Source organism: Manis pentadactyla, chromosome 5, assembly GCF_030020395.1.
Source record: "Manis pentadactyla isolate mManPen7 chromosome 5, mManPen7.hap1, whole genome shotgun sequence".
In the NCBI taxonomy this organism is placed as follows: Eukaryota; Metazoa; Chordata; class Mammalia; order Pholidota; family Manidae; genus Manis; species Manis pentadactyla.
In genome coordinates this window covers 134,616,234-134,633,041 of record NC_080023.1, presented here as the reverse complement: position 1 = coordinate 134,633,041, position 16,808 = coordinate 134,616,234, and the positions used below count along the sequence as shown (strand labels likewise).

The following is a 16,808-nucleotide window of genomic DNA, read 5'->3' as shown; positions in this document are numbered from 1 at the left end:
ATAACCAGCCCTGATAATCTGCACTGCGAACACAGATACACATTGCATGGTGTATTAGATATTAGAGAAAAGGAAGGGTGGGGTCTGAGATGGAGACTTCAAGTAGATACCCACAGCTGGCTCCCTGGGACAAAAGTAAAGCAGGCACTTTTTTAAAGTCTTAAAGAAACAAGGTCTCAACAGCTGAACAAAATCATCCCAGCACACTCAGCCCACCAGGCTGGAAATCTTGAGGAAATTCAGGCCCCCTAATCCCCTGGGGGGTAAAGCAGCCCTGAAGCCCCTCACAGTGATAAGCAGAATGCCATTCGTTCCCCCCAGCCAGCGCTGCAAGCGGACAGGCTGGCCTGCCACAGCTGCAAAGCAGCTGGAGAGCAGTCCCACCCACAGCAACCACACAGAGTCTTCTCCCAGTGTGCAGCTAACCAGGACAGGCAGTGGAAGCCAGAGCAAGGTCTGGAAGGCATGAAGGGGCGCCATTCTCACAGAACACATCCGGCATGGCTGCGACCCCCCCACAGTGCTCTAGGCTATCCTGAGGGCTGCACTGCCCACAGCAGCTCAGGAGATTATCCCAGAGGCTGCTTCTACTGTGCAGGTAGACAGCACAGGGAGCAGAGAAAGGCAAGGCAACCAACAAGCAGGAAGGGACTTTGTTCTCCCAGTTGACACATTTGCTAACTACCTATGACCATTTCTATCACCATTAAAAGGCAGAAGAATCTGGTCCAGACAAAAATCACTCAGACAACCATAGAGAAAGGCCCTGGGGAGATAGATATAACCAATCTTCCTGAAAAAGAATTCAAAATAAAAGTCATAATCATGCTGATGGACCTGCAGAGAAATATGCAAGAGCTAAGGGATGAAGTCCGGAGGGAGATAACAGAAATGAAACAATCAACAGAAGGTCTTAAGAGCAGACTGGATGAGGTGCAAGAGACTGTTAATGGAATAGAAATCAGAGACCAGGAATACAGAGAAGCTGAGGCAGAGAGAGATAAAGGATCTCTAGCAATGAAAGAATATTAAGAGACTGTGTGACCAATCCAAATGGAACAATATTCGCATTATAGGGCTACCAGAAGAAGAAGAGAGAGAAAAAGGGATAGAAAATGTCTTTAAAGAAATAATTGCTGAAAACTTCCCCAAGCTGGAGGAAGAAATACTCTCTCAGACCATGCAAGCCCACAGATCTCCCAACACAAGGGACCCAAGGAGGAAAACACCAAGACATATAATAATTAAAATGGCAAAGATCAAGGACAAGGACAGAGTATTAAAGGCAGCCAGAGAGAGAGAAAAGATTACCTACAAAGGAAAACCCATCAGGCTATCATCAGACTCCTCAACAGAAACCTTACAGGCCAGAAGAGAATGGCATGATATATTTAATGCAATGAAACAGAAGGGCCTTGAACCAAGAATACTGTAGCCAGCAAGATTATCATTTAAATTTGAAGGAGGGATTAAACGATTTCCAGACAAGCAAAAGTTGAGGAGATTTGCCTCCCACAAACCACCTCTACAGGGTATTTTAAAGGGACTGCTCTAGATGGAAGCACTCCTAAGGCTAAATAGATGTCACCAGAGAAAACAAAATCACAGCAAAGAAAGAAGACCATCCAAATACTAACTAAAGGCAAAAAATAAAATCAACTATCCACAAAGCAGTCAAAGGAAACACAAAAGAGTACAGAATAAAACACCTAACATATAAAGAATGGGGCAGGAAGAATAAGAAGGGAGAGAAATAAAGAATCATCAGACTGTGGTTATACTAGCTTAATAAGAGAATTAAGTAAGATGGTTAGATAGTAAAGAAGCTACCCTTGAACCTTTGGTAACTACGAATCCAAAGCCTGCAACGGCAATAAGTATATATATATTGATAATCACCCTAAATGTAAATGGACTGAATGCACCAATCGAAAGACACAGAGTAATAGAATGGATAAAAAAGCAAGACCCATCTATATGCTGCTTACAAGAGACTCACCTCAAACCCAAAGATATACACAGACTAAAAGTGACAGGATGGAAAAAGATATTTCATGCAAACAACAGGGAGAAAAAAGCAGGTGTTGCAGTACTTGTATCAGACAAATTAGACTTCAAAACAAAAAAAGTAACAAGAGATAAAGAAAGACATTACATAATGATAAGGAGGCAGTCCAACAACAGGATATAACCATTATAAATATATATGCACCCAACACAGGAGCCCCAGCATATGTGAAACAAATACTAACAGAATGAAAGGAGGAAATAGAATGCAATGCATTCATTTTAGGAGACTTCACCACATGACTCACTCCAAAGGACAGATCAACCAGACAGAAAATAAGTAAGAACACAGAGGCACTGAACAACACACTAGAACAGATGGAACTAAGAGACATCTACAGAACTCTACACCCAAAAGCACCAGGATACACATTCTTCTCAAGTGCACATGGAACATTTTCCAGAATAGACCACATACTAGGCCACAAAAAGAGCCTCAGTAAATTCAAAAAGATTGAAATTCTACCAACCAACTTCTCAGATCACAAAGGTATAAAACTAGAAATAAATTGTACAAAGAAAACAAAAAGGCTCACAAACACATGGAGACTTAACAACATGCTCCTAAATAAACAATGAATCAATGACCAAATTAAAACAGAGATCAGGCAATATATGGAGACAAATGACAACAACAGCACAAAGCCCCAATTTCTGTCGGACACAGTGAAGGCAGTTCTAAGACAAAAGTATATTGCAATCCAAGTCTATTTACAGAAGGAAGAACAATCCCAAATGAATAGTCTTAAGTCACAATTATTGAAATTGGAAAAAGAAGAACAAATGAGGCCCAAAGTCAGCAGAAGGAGGGACATAATAAAGATCAGAGAAGAAATAAATAAAATTGAGAAGAACAAAATAGAACAAATCAAAGAAACCAAGAGCTGGCTTTTTGAGAAAATAAACAAAAAAGATAAGCGCCTAGCCAGACTTATTAAGAGAAAAAGAGAATCTACACACATCAACAGAATCAGAAATGAGAAAGGAAAAATCACAACAGACCCCACAGAAATACAAAGAATTAATAAAGAATACTATGAAAATTTAAATGCTAACAAGCTAGAAAAACTACATGAAATGAACAACTTCCTAGAAAAATGCAACCTTTGAAGACTGACCAAGGAAGAAACAGAAAATATAAAAACAGGCCAATTACCAGTAATGAAATTGAATTGGTAATCAAAAAACTACTCAAAAACAAAACCCCTGGGCCAGATGGATTCACTGCTAAATTTTATCAGACATATAGAGAAGACAATGCCCATTCTCCTCAAAGTTTTCCAAAAAATAGAAGAGGAGGGAATACTTCCAAACTCATTCGATGAAGCCAGCATCACTCTAACACCAAAACCAGGCAAAGACCCCACCAAAAAAGAAAATTACAGACCAATATCCCTGATGAACATAGATGCAAAAATACTCAACAAAATATTAGCAAACTGAATTCAAAAATACATCAAGAGGATCATACACCATGATCAAGTGGGATTCATCTCAGGGATGCAAGGATGGTACAATGTTCAAAAATCCATCAACATCATCCACCACATCAACAAAAAGGAAGACAAAAACCACATAATCATCTCCACAGATGCGGAAAAAGCATTTGACAAAATTCAGCACCCATTCATGATAAAAACTCTCAACAAAATGGGTATAGAGGGCACGAACCTCAACATAATAAAGACCATATATGACAAACCCACAGCCAACATCATACTTAATAGCGAGAAGCTGAAAGATTTTCACCTAAGATTGGTAACAAGAAAGGGATGCCCACTCTCCCCACTGTTATTCAATATAGTACTGGATGTCCTAGCCATGGCAATCAGACAACACAAAGAAATACAAGGCATCCAGATTGGTAAAGAAGTAGTCAAACTGTCACTATTTGCAGATGACAAGATATTGTACATAAAAAAAACCCTAAAGACTTCCCTCCAAAACTACTAGAACTAATATCGGAATTCAGCAAAGTTGCAGAATATAAATTAATACACAGAAATCTGTTGCTTTCCTATGCACTAACTATGAACTAACAGAAAGAGAAATCAGGAAAACAAATCCATTCACAATTGCATCAAAAAGAATAAAATACCTAGGAATAAACCTAACCAAGGAAGTGAAAGACCTATACCCTGAAAACTACAAGACACTCCTAAGAGAAATTAAAGAGGACACTAACAAATGGAAATTTATCCCATGCTCTTGGCTAGGAAGAATTAATATTGTCAAAATGAACATCCTGCCTAAAGCAATCAACAGATTCAATGCAATCCCTATCAAAATACTAACAGCATTTTACAGCATCTTACTATGCTGATGGACAGTGCAGTGACTGTGAAGGGATATGTGGGGGGGACTTGGTGAAGGGGGGAGCCTAGTAATCATAATTTTCTTGATGTAATTGTAGATTAATGATAAATAAATAAATAAATAAATAAATAATACTAACAGCATTCTTCAATGAAGTGGAAAAGTTCTAAAATTCATATGGAACCACTAAAGACCTCAAATAGACAAAGCAATCCTGAGAAGGAAGAATAAAGCAGGGGGAGTCTCGCTTCCCAACTTCAAGCTCTACTACAAAGCCACAGTAATCAAGACAATTTGGTACTGGCACAAGAACAGACCCACAGACCAGTGGAACAGAATAGAGACTCCAGACATTAACCCAAACATATATGGTCAATTAATATATGATAAAGGAGCCATGGACATACAATGGGGAAATGACAGCCTCTTCAGCAGCTGGTGTTGGCAAAACTGGACAGCTACATGTAAGAGAATGAAACTGGATCGTTGTCTCACCCCATACACAAAAGTAAATTTGAAATGGATCAAAGACCTGAATGTAAGTCATGAAACCATAAAACTCTTAGAAAATAACATAGGCAAAAATCTCTTGGACATAAACATGAGAAACTTTTCCTGAACACATCTCCTCAGGCAAGGGAAACAAAATAAAAAATGAACAAATGGGACTACATCAAACTAAAAGCTTCTATACAGCAAAGGACACTCTCAGCAGAATATGACACCCTACAGTATGAGAGAGTATATTTGTAAACAACATATCCAATAAGGTGTTAACATCCAACATATATAAAGAACTCACATGTCTCAACACCAAAAAAGCAAATAACCCTATTAAAAAATGGGCAGAGGGTCTGAACAGACACTTCTCCAAAGAAGAAATTCGATGGCCAAGAGGCACTTGAAAAGGTGCTCCACATTGCTAATCATCAAGGAAATGCAAATTACAGCCACAACGAGATATCACCTCACACCAGTTAGAATGGCCAACATCCAAAAGACAAGGAACAACAAATGCTGGTGAGGAGGTGGAGAAAAGGGAACCCTCCTACACTGTTGGTGAGAATGTAAATTAGTTCAGCCATTGTGGAAATCAACATGGAGGTTCCTCAAAAAACTAAAAATAGAAATACCATTTAACCCAGGAATTCCACACCTAGGAATTTACTCAAAGAAAACAAAATCCCAGAATCAGAAAGACATATGCACCCCTATGTTTATCGCAGCACTATTTACAATAGCCAAGATATGGAAGCAATCTAAGTGTCCATCAGTAGACAAATGGATAAAGAAGATGTGTTACATATACACAATGGAATAGTATTTGGCCATAAAAAGAAAACAAATCCTACCATTTTCAACAACATGGATGGAGCTAGAGGGTATTATGCTCAGTGAAATAAGCCAGGCAGAGAAAGACAAGTACCAAATGATTTCACTCATTTGTGGAATATAACAACAAAGCAAAAACTGAAGGAACAAAACAGCAGCAGACTCACAGAACCTAAGAATGGACTAATAGTTACCAAAGGGAAAAGGACTGGGAGGGTGTGTGGGAAGGGAGGGAGAAAGGGATTCAGGGGTATTATGATTAGCCCACATAATGGGTGGGGGTCACAGGGAAGGCAGTATAGCACAGAGAATACAAGTAGTGACTCTATAGCATCTTACTACACTGATGGACAGTGACTGTAATGGGGTATGTGGGGGAACTTGAGAATATGGGTGAATGTTGTAACCACAATGTTGCTCATGTGAAACCTTCATAAGATTGTATGTCAATGATACCTTAATAAAAAAAAGAATCATGGGTATACAAGGAGATGGGGACAGAGAGGTTATTTTAAGAAATAACAGTTGAGAATTTACTAAACCTGGGGAAAGAACTAGACATACAAATCCATGAAGCTCACAGATCTCAATGCAAAAAGATGCTCTCCAAGGCACATTATGAGGATGTCAAAAATCAATGATAAAGAAAGAATCTTTAGGGCAGCCAGAGGGGAAAAAAGAAATTGGGGAACCCCATTAGACTATCAGCAGATTTCTCAGTAGAAACTCTACCAGCAAGGGAATGGAAAACATATTCAAAGTATTGAAGATAGAACTACCAGCCAAGAATACTCTATCCACAGAGTAATCCTTCAGATAGAAGAAGTAAAGGCTTTCCCAACAAACAAAAGCCGAGGCCGTTCACCAACACTAGACCTGCCTTGCAAGAAATGTTGAAAGGAGCTCTTCTACCTGAAATAATAAGACAAAAATACACAAAACTTTGAGTAAGGTGGTAAATAGAATCAGAAAATTATAACTCTATTTAAGAATAAGGTATTAAAATATTATGGCAAAAAAGTTAAAAAAGCATTAATCATAAAAGGATCAAACTCACCAAATAAAAACGAAGAGAGGCTGAATGTATTACAAGACAAGACCTAACTATATTCTGCTTTCAGGAGACTCATCTTAACTGGGAGGACAAACACACACTCAAAGTGCGGGGGTGGAAGATGACACAGTAGTTAAAAGAAAGGAGGTGTAGCCATACTTATATCAGACAAAATAGACTTCAAGCCAAAATTGGTACAAAACAAAAAAGGTCCTTCTATAATGAAAGAGATGTCAATACAGATCTCTCTCAACTTACAACAGGGTTACATCCTGATAAACCCATCTTAAGTCTAAATGCATTTAATACACCTAACCTGCTGATCATAGCCTAACCTAGCAAACCTTAAACATGCTCTGAACACTTATATTAGCCTGTATTTGGGAAAAATCATTGAACACAAATCCTGTTTTATAATAAAGTGTTGACTACCCTGTAGTGTCCTGAATACCTTACTGAAAGTGAAAACAGAACGGCTGTCTGGGTACAGAATGGTTCTAAGTGTGTGGGTTGCTGGCCCTCAGGACCGTGTTGGCTGACCGGGAGCTGTGGCTCACTGCTGCCCAGCATCCTACTACACATTGCCGCCTGGGAAAACATCAAAATTCAAAATAGGGTTTCTACTGAATAACTATCACTCTTGCACCCTTGTAAAGTCAAAAAACTCCTAAGTCAAACCATAGTACGCTGGGGACCAAGGGAGCTGAGGCGCGGCATGCACCCTGTCCTCCCCCAGGGCCGGGGCGGCAAAGGCAGCATTTACGTGTGGGCCTCCGGAGACGGCGGCAGCTATGACGACTGCAACTGCGATGGCTACGCCTCCAGCATGTGGACCATCTCCATCAACTCGGCCATCAACGACGGCAGGACAGCCCTGTACGACGAGAGCTGCTCCTCCACCTTGGCCTCCACCTTCAGCAACGGGAGGAAGCGGAACCCGGAGGCTGGCGTGGTGAGTGCAGCCACCCAGCCTCCCTGAGGCAGTGGAATGCGCGGTCGCTTTGTGACGTCATGCACCACGCTGTGTGACATCATGGGAGCAAGGAGCTCTCCCCCTTACCTCAGAGAATCAGTACGTGTATTCAGGGCAGACTCATTTTCTTCCAGGTCTGATAATGTTTTGTTTTCAAGGTAGAGGTTTATGATGTGCAAGTTGGAAGTAGGAACTGTGATGACCCCCTTCCAGCTCATTTTCCATTGTCTGTCTTATTTATTGGCGGGGCTTCCAATGATGAAGTCTGGTTGATCAAAAAGTTGCCCCAGCACATTTTTAGAACTAATAAAGGGCATCACACCACCACACCATCTGAGCCAAGAACCCATCCACTTATTACAGTAATTAAAAATTTTCAAACTAGGAAATAGAACTTTCTGGGTCCCTAAAGCTCTAAATTTGGGCACACACGTGTATTTTCTCAAGGAAAAAGTGGTGGTTTTCATCATATTTTAAAATGTGTCCATGATTAAGAAAACAAAAGGTTTAAGAATCAGAGACTTCAATTATTTATTGTACATTTCTGAACAGCGCTTCCTTCCTGGGCAACTAGGTAAACTGATGAATTTTCCAAGTCCCTTTGAAATATATATCTGTAGTGCACAATGAATTTTTTAGGATCTCCTCCTTGGGTATCACTCACACATAAGGCTTTCCTCAGTCCTCCAAAGCCAGGAACTTAGTAGGTGGTTCAATACTCCTGCCAAGCTGCATGCTGCAAGCGGGGCTTCCCAAGAGAGGAGGGTGGGAGCTCAGGACACAGTCACTACCGTCCTGTGCTTCAATCCCCAGATCTTGCCTGGGCTCCACCTTGGCAAGCTGTCCCTGCTCTCACGTGAGCTAAAAGATCCCTTTACCTAGAAGAGACACAGACCTCAGAGGCTCCATCTGAGAGCCCTCCTGAGCTTCCCTTGGTCTTGGAAAAGAGATTATGCCAGCTCCGCATCCCAAGCAGATGGAGGCTTTAGCCCTTCCTAATCTACAGCTGTAAGGCAGAAAGGGACAAGTGAGGGAGGTCCCAGTCCTGCTCCATTTGTAATACTTCCTCCCCCAAGAAGCTCTGCTCCCTGCCCCAAGGGCCTCCCAATGGTGTAGCTTTGTCCTCAGCCTTATCTCTGACTCTCTGTCTACTTGGTCTGCGAGAGATCTTGAGTTCTCTCTGAATATTGTAATTCCCTCCAAGAGATGCCCTTTAAAACTCTATGATCCTTTGTTTCTCAAAATAATAGACCCACTTGAGGATCCTACACACAACAATCAGATAAAGGAGAATTCCTGTGGTTTATATATGATCTTAATGAAAACCCTTGCTCTCACAAACATTGAAAATGAGGATTTGCTCTCTGTGAAAGTCCTTTAAAATCTGGTTCATTGGTCTCCCCACTTAAGAAGAGTTTGGAGGTGATCACTCATGTTACTTGGCTCAAGTCAGCTCAGACTGTTTTCATGAATTTTAGATGTAAAGAAACATTTTATTTTTAATGGTCTATCTTTCTAGTCAAACTATAGCTGTATTCTTCCCTCTTTGGTAATGCAACTCCTTTCATTTGTAAAGGGGAAAGGAATGATGGTGAAAGAAATGATGGCCCTTGGTCTTTCTGAGCTAATCCCAGTGTAATCAAATTCACCATTACATTGACTATGGTGGTGGTATTGCCTTGTTACTTTCTACCCATAGGTTCCTTTTAGGATCCAATAAATAAATATCTGCCAAGAAATAAATATCTCTCTAGTCTCTGAAATAACTATAGAGATGATTCTCTGAACAATTGCCTTGTTTTTATCTTTTGAACACTGTAGCTATAACTGGTTGTGTGTCCCTTTTTTCATGGACTACTACAAAGCTCAGACAAAATGTATGGCAAAATAGATGGACGCTGGGTTTATCCTTATCTTCATCTTAATCTTCAGGATAAGGCAACTGAAATAAAAGGACAAGCCTCTGCTCCATGTTGTTTGAGTGTTTGAATGGTGTGATTTATTCACTCATTACTCAATATTTCTCTTCCAGGCAACCACAGATTTGTATGGCAACTGCACTCTGAGGCATTCTGGGACCTCTGCAGCAGCTCCGGAGGCAGCTGGAGTGTTTGCACTGGCTTTAGAGGCTAAGTATGTTTCCAGTTTAGGGCCAAGGGTGGATTAATGTGTGTCTCTCCACCTAACACCAGGTGCCCATGGAGGCAAAAGTGGGTGTGAGAGCCTGTGAATAATCAAGGCCAATGAACTCTGGAGGGCATTTCTAAATGAACCATAGGCCTTAAATGATACACACACACACACATACACACACACCACAAAACTACATCCCTAGGAGAGCACAATGCCCCAACACTCAACATACATACCAGATTCCAAATAGGGGCACATAGATATTTCTTTCTTTGGGAAAACCAACCCTTTGTCCTTTGTGGATCCCTTGGCTATTTTACTCCAGTAATACTCACAATCAGCTAAATGAAGGAAAACCATTGCTGAGCTGGGTGTCTTGCAAGGTGTTTCAGAACATGTGGCAAACGGGGTGCTCCCACTCAAGATTCATTCACCTACAAGGTGAATTCACTTTTAACACTGACACAAGGTGTGAAAAGTCATGCAGTATAGACCAGGGATGGACTTTGCTGGGAAACCATCCAAGCTACCAACAGGTAAGAGGAGACCATTCTCACTGTTCTCACCATCCCACTGAGAGAATACATATTGCTACTGCTGGACAGTCCTTGGATTTCAGCCTCAGCACGGGTTCCTGCCCACCTGCTACTCTGTCTTCTCTTAGATGCTGGCTCTATGTTGGAGGAATGAACACGTAGGCTTCGGGCACTCCCATGTGGTGTGAGTACACATGCCCTCAGTGCAGGGAGTTATCTGAGAATGTACTGCCAGCAACTTCTAAGTAGTTGGATTCAAGCTCCTGGGGAAGGGGAGTTGAGTTCCCAATCCTGTCAGCCACTGCCAGGGAACTGAAGCTTCTGGCATCAACCTCCAGGTACCCCTGCTTGTCTCCACATATGCAGTACATTTTCTGACTTGCAAAGGACATAAGAGTTAATTCCTAGCATAGGAAAGGACTTTGAAAGATTATCTAGTCCAACTCACTGTATTCAAGCAGAAAAGGCATAATTATCCTCCTTTTACAGTAAGGCCCCAAACTGGGAGTGACTCCTTCGGACCAGGTCAAACTTTGGTTCTTCTAACAAAAGTCAGGTGGAAAATTTAGGACCCAAAGAGGCAGACACTGATCAAAGCATTGCTGGTAAGCACAGAGACCCAAACTTGCATAGTATGTGCATTTCCTGAAGATAAAACTGTTCATCTCAGGGCCCATTGGGCCCTCAAGTCTGAGCTGGCTCTGTTCACTCTACCTGGGAGCTGACAAACAGTGGGAGCCGGCCTCCTACTGCTGAGCCTTGCAGGGAACAGGGAGTAGAAGTGCTCCAAAAGCAAGAAGGGGTTTCTGGTCTTCCTAAACCCCTGGTCTTCTAACTGGGCAAAACCTGACTGGATTTTGGCAAGCAAAAAGTCCCTCATCCAGGCCTATACACAAATAAATCTAAGTGGTGGAGCAAGAATGCTGGATCTCTCAATGGATTCATGGGCTCTGCACCAATTATTCACCACTGTAGCACACACTTGCAGATATCCTTATAGAAAAGAATGCAGTCACCACTTAGACACACTTTGTTTGGGGGCAATGGTTATGACCTTATGCTCTTTATTGCCAAAAAGAGGAAAGAAATGATATCTAGCTGTTGGTGGTTCAAGCCTTCCATGGGAGCTAGTCCTAAAATTCCTCAGAACACTGACTGCCTGAGGTTGAGCTCACACCCTGAGATGGGAGCAAGTGATTGATTAAGAAAGGGCTCAGAAGAGACCAGGAGGAAGGAGAGGAAGCAGGTTAGGGAGGAAGATGAATGCAAGTAAGGATGCAGTTTCAGTTCTGGCCTCAGCCTGACCCAGTGGGGCGTAAACCATGCCTCAGTTTGTTCTATCTCAAGGCAAGGGAGCTGGGCTGCCCTGTTCTTGAGCTGGTCTGTCATTGGCTAAGAGCTGTACCTGGGCAGAAAGGCACCTCTGGCTTTCGGCACCTGGGGGCAAAGCAGCCCCAATAGCCAGTAGTTAAAACCACTCATCAGCACAAAATAGCACCAAAAGCAATCCAGAGGAGTGGGAGGAAAAGGCTCTCCACAAACAGTTCCACAGGTCTCTCTTGTGACGAGACAACCAGGAGTCCTCAGTGATGTGTGTGACAGCATTTGAGGGCAGTTTCCCACTCACAGGTCCAATAAGAAAACTTTTTCAAAGCAATTTGAATGCGGTGAACAAATCTGGTCTGAATGTGTGCCCATCAGGACTGTGAGAGAGGAAGACCAACCACCCTCATGACTCCAGGGGGAGAGAGGGAAGCCATTCCTCTGTCCTCCCAGTCACTATTTTATTGTTTAATCTCATACACTGCTTTTCTGCCAAAGGCTTGAAAATGGCTTCTTGAGTCATAGGGAATATTGCTCACATTTCCCAGTGTGACGAATATTAGAAAAACTTCAAATGATTTCTGTAGTGAGGGGTGACTGCCACATCCCAGTGTTTGGGTTCTTTCCCTGACCCAGGGATCTCTGTGTGGCTCTAGAGGGCTGAGCTAGGTTTGAGGGTAAGATGTCATGAAGAGACAATACCTGGCTCAGGGCAACCATCCATAGTAAAGTGGCCCACATATTGGAATAGCACATGTTTCCAAAACTGACCTTCTAGAGGATGGATTTCTTTTTCATGTAAACTCTTTATCAAAGAGTTTATAATAGACACAGAGAAAAGTACACAAATACTATGTATAGCTTAGTGACTTCTTACAAAGTGAACAGATCCATTTAACCAGCACCCAAATCAAAAAACAGACCATTATCTAAGTACCAGAATGTGCTCTTCTGCTCAACATTATATCTGAGAGATTCCTCCATGCTGTTGTGTGCAGTTATAGGTCATTCATATTCATTGTTGAACACTATTTCATTGTATAAATGGGTATTTACACTTTGGGGCTACTATGAGTAATATTATTATAAATGTTCTTTTACATGCCTTTTTATGAACATATAGGTGCCTTTCTGTTGGGCATCTACTAGGGAGTTAAAATGCTCAGTCATGGGGTATGCATATGTGCAGTTCTAGTAGTGCTGCCAACTAGTTTTCAAAAGTGAGAGTACCCACTGACACTCCCTCCAGCAGTGTGTCAGTTACAGTTGTGCCACATCCTTGCCAACATTTGGTATTGTCAGTCTTCTACATGTTAAGGATTCTTATGGGTGTTCAGTAGAATTGCATTGTAGTTTTAATTTGCATTTCCCTAGTGAATAGAACTTCTAGTGAAGTTGAGCACTTGGGGAAGTTTTGAAAACAATAGTTTCCCAAGTCTCAGGTGAGAGTCACTGAATACAAATCACTAGGGATGGATGGCCTAGGAATCTGTCTTTCCAGCCCTTGCTCCAGAGACTGCATAAGTAGCCAGACTGCTGCTGGTCTGTGGACTGGGGCGTGGGACATCCAATAAGGCAATGGCTCTATGAACTTTTGAATCAGGGTGCTGCTGTGTAGATTGTGAATATCTGGGCTCTGCCTCTGATTTGCTTAAGATTAAAAACAGGAAATCCAAATAACAATAGCTACACTGAGACAGGGCTTTATTTTTCTGTCACATGAAAGATAATAGAGAGGCAAGGAGCCCAGGACTAGTAGTACAGAGTGCTGTACTATGAATCCTGGAATCCAGCTCTTTCTAGAATCCTGCTCTTCTACCTTCATGCTCTCTAAATGCTGCAGGTGCTCCAGCCATCATGTTTACATTTCAGACAGGAAAAGGGGAAGAGCAAAGGGAAATAAGAAATCTGCCAGCTGATTCAGTCCTGTTGAAAGCTTTTTTCCAAAAAGCCCACTTATGCTTATTTCCAAAAAGATCACTTCTGCTTATTTCTCATTGATCAGAATGGTCACATGACCACCCAGACTGCAAGGGAGGCTGGAAAATGTAGTTTTGTAGCTGATAACACTGCCATTCTGAATAAAATTGGTTTGCTTAATAAGGAAGAAGCAAGAATATACGGGAGGCAACTGCTAGTATCTCCCAATGTCTAAGTGGGCAATCACTCACCTCCTCTGGATCCCTATCATCTTATCTGAAAAACAAAATCAGATAATCAGTACGTCTCCTATGACTTCCTGAAATATTGTAGCTCTGCTTCAGAAATACCATGCCTTTTGAAAAGTACATTTTTTAACTGGATATATGTTGATTTTAGGGTTGAATACACCTCAAAACTGAAAATTTTCATTTTCTTTTATATATTGTGACTAATACTTTACTTGGGAAATAGTGTCTATTCTCTTCTAACTTACATCAATGCTCAATATATTAAATAGATTTTATTATTAATAATAATAAACTCTATTGAATTTCCAGAACCATGCTAGTTATTTTCCACTCAGAAATCTACATTTGCAACCTACAACAAACCTCTAAGGCCTTATCCCCATTTTATAGATGTGAAGGTTGAAGCTGGGATTAAAATAATTTATGCAAGTTCACATGGTTGGAAAAGAGCAGAGCTGGGATTTAAACCTTAGGAAGCTTGGGCTCCAAAATCAGGCCTTCCCTCAACAAAACTAGGGGATGTGGAGGGGCCACCATCTGGGCTAAGGGTCTCAACATGCATTTTGCCCATGGCAATGGCCCCAGTGGATGAATTGGCTTTTCCTCAAAAGTGATGAACAAAATAAGGTTCCAGTTTCTTTAAGATGAGGTTTTGCACACCACACTACATCAGGGTGTCATGTAAACCAGATTTTCTCTCACAGTTCATAGGAATTAGACAAACAGGGACTGTGGAGAAAATGCCAGCTGGATTTAAAAATGCATTATTTATCTCAGACTGGAAATAATCCAGACTTTTGAAAGTGTTTATCCTGTCAGAGTTTAAATAATAGACTCCAAATTTTAAAGCTTTTATTTTCTTTCTGTTCTATCCCATTCATTTTTTAACAGTAGTCCCATCCATTAAATCACTTAGTTGTTGTCTATGGGGATGACCTGAGAAGCACTAACAATTTCCAAATCCTGGGTCCCACTGCCAGAGCTTCTGATTTAACTGATGTTGCCTGAGCACTGGGATTTTAAATGTTCCCACCATAATATTTTGATGTGCAGCCCAGGTGGATAACCTGTGCAATTAGTTGTTTTCCTAGCTCACAAATGGGTAAGGACTTAGAGTTTTAAAAACATATTGAGTAAGATTAGACACTAATTTCCAAAGACAACAGCATTTCCAGAGACTTGTATATTCACTCAACAAACAGTGTGCCAAGGGCTGTCCTGCAGACCACTCAGGATCCAAATATGCTGAAGGTATTGTCTCAGCCCCCAAAGAACTGACAGCTGCATTTCACAATGAGACATACCCATGCACCCACACCCAGATCAAGAGACAAAGCATTACCCTTAGACTAACCACTAACCTGACTTCTCACAGCACTGATTAATATTGCCTGTGGTTGTGCTTTAAACAAATGGACTAATACAGTATTTCTCACTGTGTTTGGCTTCTTTAGGTCAAAATTCTATTTGTGAGATTCTTCCACACTATTCTGAGTAGCTACCATTCATTCATTCTCATTGCAGTACAGTATCCACATCCTATATATACACCTCAATTGTTTTTTTCCTTTTTACTATGGTTGGGCATTTGGGGACTTCATAGTTTGGGCCTATGAACATTCCAGTACATATGTCTGGTGAATATATACAAACATTTTTGTTGGATATATACCTAGAAATGGAAATTCTGGGTCATAGCTTAAGCACCTGGGCAACATTAGAAAATACAGCCCAACAGTTTTTCAAAGTGTTTGCAATAATTTACACTCCTATCAACAAAGTACATGAGTTCTAGTTTCTCCACAGTTTTGATAACACTTGGTATTGTCAGCCTTTTTGATTTAGCCATTCCAGAAGCCAGACACAGACCATAGCCAGGTAAATGTATTTAAGTAAAAAAGGCAAGATTTTTAATACATAGATATAGACATGTAAATATAGATCAATATAAGCTCTAAATAGTACATGGGAATCCTCCCTTAACTTGGGGGTTCTGAAAGTTTCCAGATCTTACAAGGAGTCTATGTCCTATCTTAGTCATGTGTCTCTCTCCCTCTCTCCTCCTCTCTCTCCCTCCCCCTTGCCCTTGTTCTTGCACTCTCTCTGACTCTGGTATCCAGCCTGGGTCTGACCTGGAGAGATATGCAGCATCTGACCGTGCTCACCTCCAAACGGAACCAGCTTCATGATGAGGTCCATCAGTGGAGAAGGAATGGTGTTGGCCTGGAGTTTAATCACCTCTTTGGCTATGGGGTCCTTGATGCAGGTGCCATGGTGAAAATGGCTAAAGACTGGAAAACCGTGCCCGAGAGATTCCACTGTGTGGGAGGCTCCGTGCAGGACCCTGAGTAAGTGAGGGCAGTTCTTCTTCTGCATGTGGAAAATACCCCATAGATGGTGTCATGCCATTGGTGACAATAATAGATTTCTTCTTGGTGTCAGCCTGAGATGCACTGAATTTGATTCAGGGACAACCAGCTTCCAGGCAGAGCTGTAGTGTTGCACCACTCTGGGAGTTGCCATTTGCACAGAACACAGTTGAATAACTCAGAACTGTTTGGAGGTGTGAGCCTTCACCATTTAGGTGGCTTTTGCTATTATTTTGAGGTGCATAAATCAACCAGTATGATGAGCCTGCACATCAGTAAACAGACCATAGCGAGTATTCCAGCAGGGGCCCTATGCCCCCTTCCATCATCATCTCCCCAAGAGCAACCAGTATCCTTCTAACTCCATAGATTATTTTGCCTATTTTGTACTTAACATAAAAGGACTCATGCACTACACTCTCTTTTAAATCTATTGTTCAGAAGAATACAGCCATGTTTAGTATGTATTTGGAGTTTGTTTATTCTCATTGCTGAACAAGGTTCCTTTATGTGACTGTAGTACAGTTTATTTAT

General features: G+C 41.3%; 1 protein-coding gene across 1 annotated transcript in view; it reads left to right on the top strand.

The window, feature by feature from the left end:
• Positions 1-16,808, top strand: part of PCSK2 (proprotein convertase subtilisin/kexin type 2) — a 269,306-nt gene that overhangs the window by 242,530 nt on the left and 9,968 nt on the right. The window contains exons 9-11 of the mRNA XM_036892214.2: positions 7,506-7,721; positions 9,775-9,875; positions 16,026-16,253. Coding sequence (XP_036748109.2) covers positions 7,506-7,721; positions 9,775-9,875; positions 16,026-16,253 — 545 coding nt within the window. The remainder of the gene's footprint in view (positions 1-7,505; positions 7,722-9,774; positions 9,876-16,025; positions 16,254-16,808) is intronic.